Source organism: Rhizophagus irregularis, chromosome 6, assembly GCF_026210795.1.
Source record: "Rhizophagus irregularis chromosome 6, complete sequence".
In the NCBI taxonomy this organism is placed as follows: Eukaryota; Fungi; Glomeromycota; class Glomeromycetes; order Glomerales; family Glomeraceae; genus Rhizophagus; species Rhizophagus irregularis.
The window spans coordinates 5,041,019-5,044,497 of NC_089434.1; the positions used below are offsets into that span (position 1 = coordinate 5,041,019).

Genomic DNA, 3,479 nt, shown 5'->3' on the forward strand with positions numbered 1-3,479 from the left:
TACCACACATCGGCACTTTGTATTTTCGTCTACTGTGCATTTTTACATTTTATCACATAACTCGGCATCTATCGCGCCTAGAAATATGAAACTACCACCATTCGACTCGTTGTATTGAGGCGAATCTAATAAGCTGTGTTTCATTTCTCTATGATCACTAGATGCCGAGATATGTAATAAAATGTATTTTTTTTTTAATTTTGTAAATGAATTTTAAAAAAATTTCTTCATTTTTATTAAAAAAATGTCTTAAAACGAACCTTTAAAAACTTCTTAAACAAAAAACAATTTCTATTAAAAAATATTTCAAGTGTTTTTTAAAACAAATAAAAAAACTCTTTTTTAAAAAATATCTTAAAAATTTCTTAAACAAAAAATAAAAAAAAACTAAAAAATTTTAAACGTATATAAAAAAAATTCTAATATCCGTTATACAAAATGAAAATCTTACTTATTGTAAAAATCATTATTGTTATACAAATAAAAATCTGACTTTTTGCGTAACTGCTATTTGGTTATACAATTTCAAACATATGACTTATTAAGAAATTACATAGTAAGTTTATACAAAATTGGATCCCAGTATTATATGTATTCTTCGGGGTCCTGGTTCCGCAGATTCTGCAGTTTTTTTTTAAAAATGGGCGTAATCAACATTTCTATAAAAAAAGGTCAAAAACAAATATATGGATGAATGATCCATCTATTTAGTGTTACGGATAAACGTACAATTGAACAATTCTACAATGATTTACCTTTAGGCATTTTATTTGAAGAAAATCGAGAGTTGGAAGTTAAAGTTTTTTTGGGAGACAATATTCGTGATATCTCTAATGGAGTAGCTTTAAATTGTCCAATTGCTGATACTACCAAGAGTTTTGGTGAATGTATTGAACTCCGGTTGCAAGATATACCTACTATACAACCGTCAGCTGGAAAAAATGCTTTTAATATTTTATTACAAGAATCAAGTCAGCTTTATTTACCAAATATGAAGGAGAATGGTAATGAAAAAGAGTGTATGAAATTTAATTTTGTTAATTATTTTCAAGAAAATAATGCAGGATGGGTTGGAAAGGATACTGCTGAAAGTCTTGGACGTGAATTCATTAAACATATAATGGAAGCAATTTGGTATATTGATATGTGTGGTGTTAAAAAATTTAAAGATCGAGGATATAGCATTCCTACATCACTGAGTATTTTTTTTGAATATGCTAATCCAGCATACAAAAAAAAAAGACCTGATTTTAAAAAAAAAGTATTAAATGGGCATATAAGTAATTTAATAACTTATAAAGAAGCAAAATGGTTTAACAAATCCTCATTTAATTGGTTTAAAAAAACATTTATTGAGTTTTTAGATTCTTTAATATCATACGTATTGTATTTAGATAATCAGGCAAGGGTTATGAACGAAAATCATGCTTTGGATAAGCCAGTCCGCTCTATTGCAGGTTTATGAACAACTACAATTTATAATGCTAATAAATTTCGCTCAGGGAGATATTATAAAAAAATATGAACCATTGGTTGATGTTTTACAAAAATTGGAAGATTGGGTTCCATTAGATATATTATCATATTGTTTAGACAATCCTACGTAAGTAATTGATTTACTAAATAGTTAATAGAAATTTTCAATAAAAATTAATATACAATTAATTTTGTAGCAAACGATATGTTTATCTTAATGGTTTTGAAAAAGCATTTCCTTTTAAAGTTGGTCATTATTCTTTCAATTTTGGCAATAATTCATTCAATGTTACTTGGGTATGGAAAGTTAATATATGTGTATCGAGAATCAGAAAGAATGAATGAATCACAAAAGCTTACTTCCGGTCTTGAAGAATTGGTACCACAATATCTTTCCAGGAAACAAAAATATGCATTTATTAATTCTGCTGAAACCCTTCTTGGCGCAAATACAGTAAAAAAATCAATCCTTCGAAATATCTACAAGACACTTACACAGGATAGTACTGCAGCTAATTGTGAAAATGAAGCAGAGATTGATGCACGTGTAGTAAAAGCATTACATTTGGGTGATTCAAACATTATAATTGATTTACGTGAATTAAACCTTGGTCGACCAGAAAAATATAATGTTTTTTGGGAATATTGTCAAAAATTTTTAGATGGTGCAGTAAAAAACTCAGTGGATTCTCTATTAGCTGTTGATAAATGACGTCATGATACAATTGTTCATTTAGCAAAAGCAATTTCAGTTAAAGTTTTACGTATTCAAGTAGCTGCAATTTGTCCAGATGATACACCAATACCTCATGAACAATGGATTCGTCTTCAATTCTGGCCAAAAAACCCCAAAATAATACAAGCCTCCAATATACAGGCCGCTTACAAGTAAAATTTATGGTGCAAATTCGCCAACTACAAATTGAGCATGAAGATGCTCATTATGCATCTGCATTATTTAGATATCTTAAAGAACTGGCTGTTATACTTTCAGGCTTTAGCTGGTTGGTATTTCTTGATGATAAACATCGTTGTAAAGTTGGAGAGCCAGGATTTCCTGTGGCTGCAGTGGATAGAGGCAGATCTGTCTTGGTTTCTCAAGAGGAAAGTTTTGTGAAGCAGATCATGATTTTACGAAAACTGGTCTTATTCCTAGTGTTACAATGTTATGTGATATTCCATCTGATATGAAAGGTTCATTTTATCGTGGGCAAGTTAATATTGGGTTAAAAGATCCTATTTTTGAATCAAGTACACCTATGCGTCATGCTGCAGAATTATATGATATTCTTATAAATTCACAACAAGGACATCACTACTTGTTAGTTTATACAGATGGTGGTAGTGACCATCAATTAAGATTTCTTCAAGTTCAACTTTCATGGATATGTCTATTTTTAGCTTTAGATTTAGACTATTTTGTAGCAGTTAGAACTCCTCCTGGACATTCCTGAAAGAATCCTGTAGAAAGAATTATGTCCATTTTGAATCTGGGTTTACAATCAGTAGGATTGATGCGTCAAGAAATGGGACAGGAATTTGAACATTTAATTGAAGGATGTAATACTATGGAAGCAATACGTGAAGCTGCAATAAAGGAACCAAGATTAAAGAAAGAGTTGAAGCAAAGCCTACAACCCACAATTGGTTTAGTTAATACAATTTTTTAACGGCAATTACTAAAAGATGAGCCATTTAAAACATTTGATGCTGCAACGGAACAGGAAATTGACAATTTGTGGGAATCAATTTTACAATTGGATCCTGATTTAAATAAAGATACTACTAGACAATTTAAGCATGTTAAAAATATGGTAAATATTTAATTTATTGACATATTAAAAATTTATAAACATAATTACTAATTTTATTCTTATATTTTACAGTCAAAATTTAATGAATTTTACGATCATTGTTGCTGAAAACGCCACTATTTCTTTGAAATAAAAAAGTGTGGTAATGAGTTTTGCGAAATTTGTCAGCCACTTTCTGGGGATAAACAA

The 3,479-nt window shown here is 29.6% G+C and overlaps 1 protein-coding gene across 1 annotated transcript; it reads left to right on the forward strand.

Moving 5' to 3' along the window:
• Nucleotides 1-694: 694 nt before the first annotated feature.
• OCT59_026743 (uncharacterized protein) lies at nt 695-1,821 on the forward strand (the record flags this gene model as incomplete). The annotated part of the gene is made up of 3 exons (XM_066143404.1): nt 695-1,441; nt 1,503-1,603; nt 1,674-1,821. 3 exons carry the CDS (start codon nt 695-697, stop codon nt 1,819-1,821), a joined length of 996 nt encoding a protein of 331 aa, XP_065992928.1.
• Between the last annotated feature and the right edge of the window lie 1,658 nt (nt 1,822-3,479).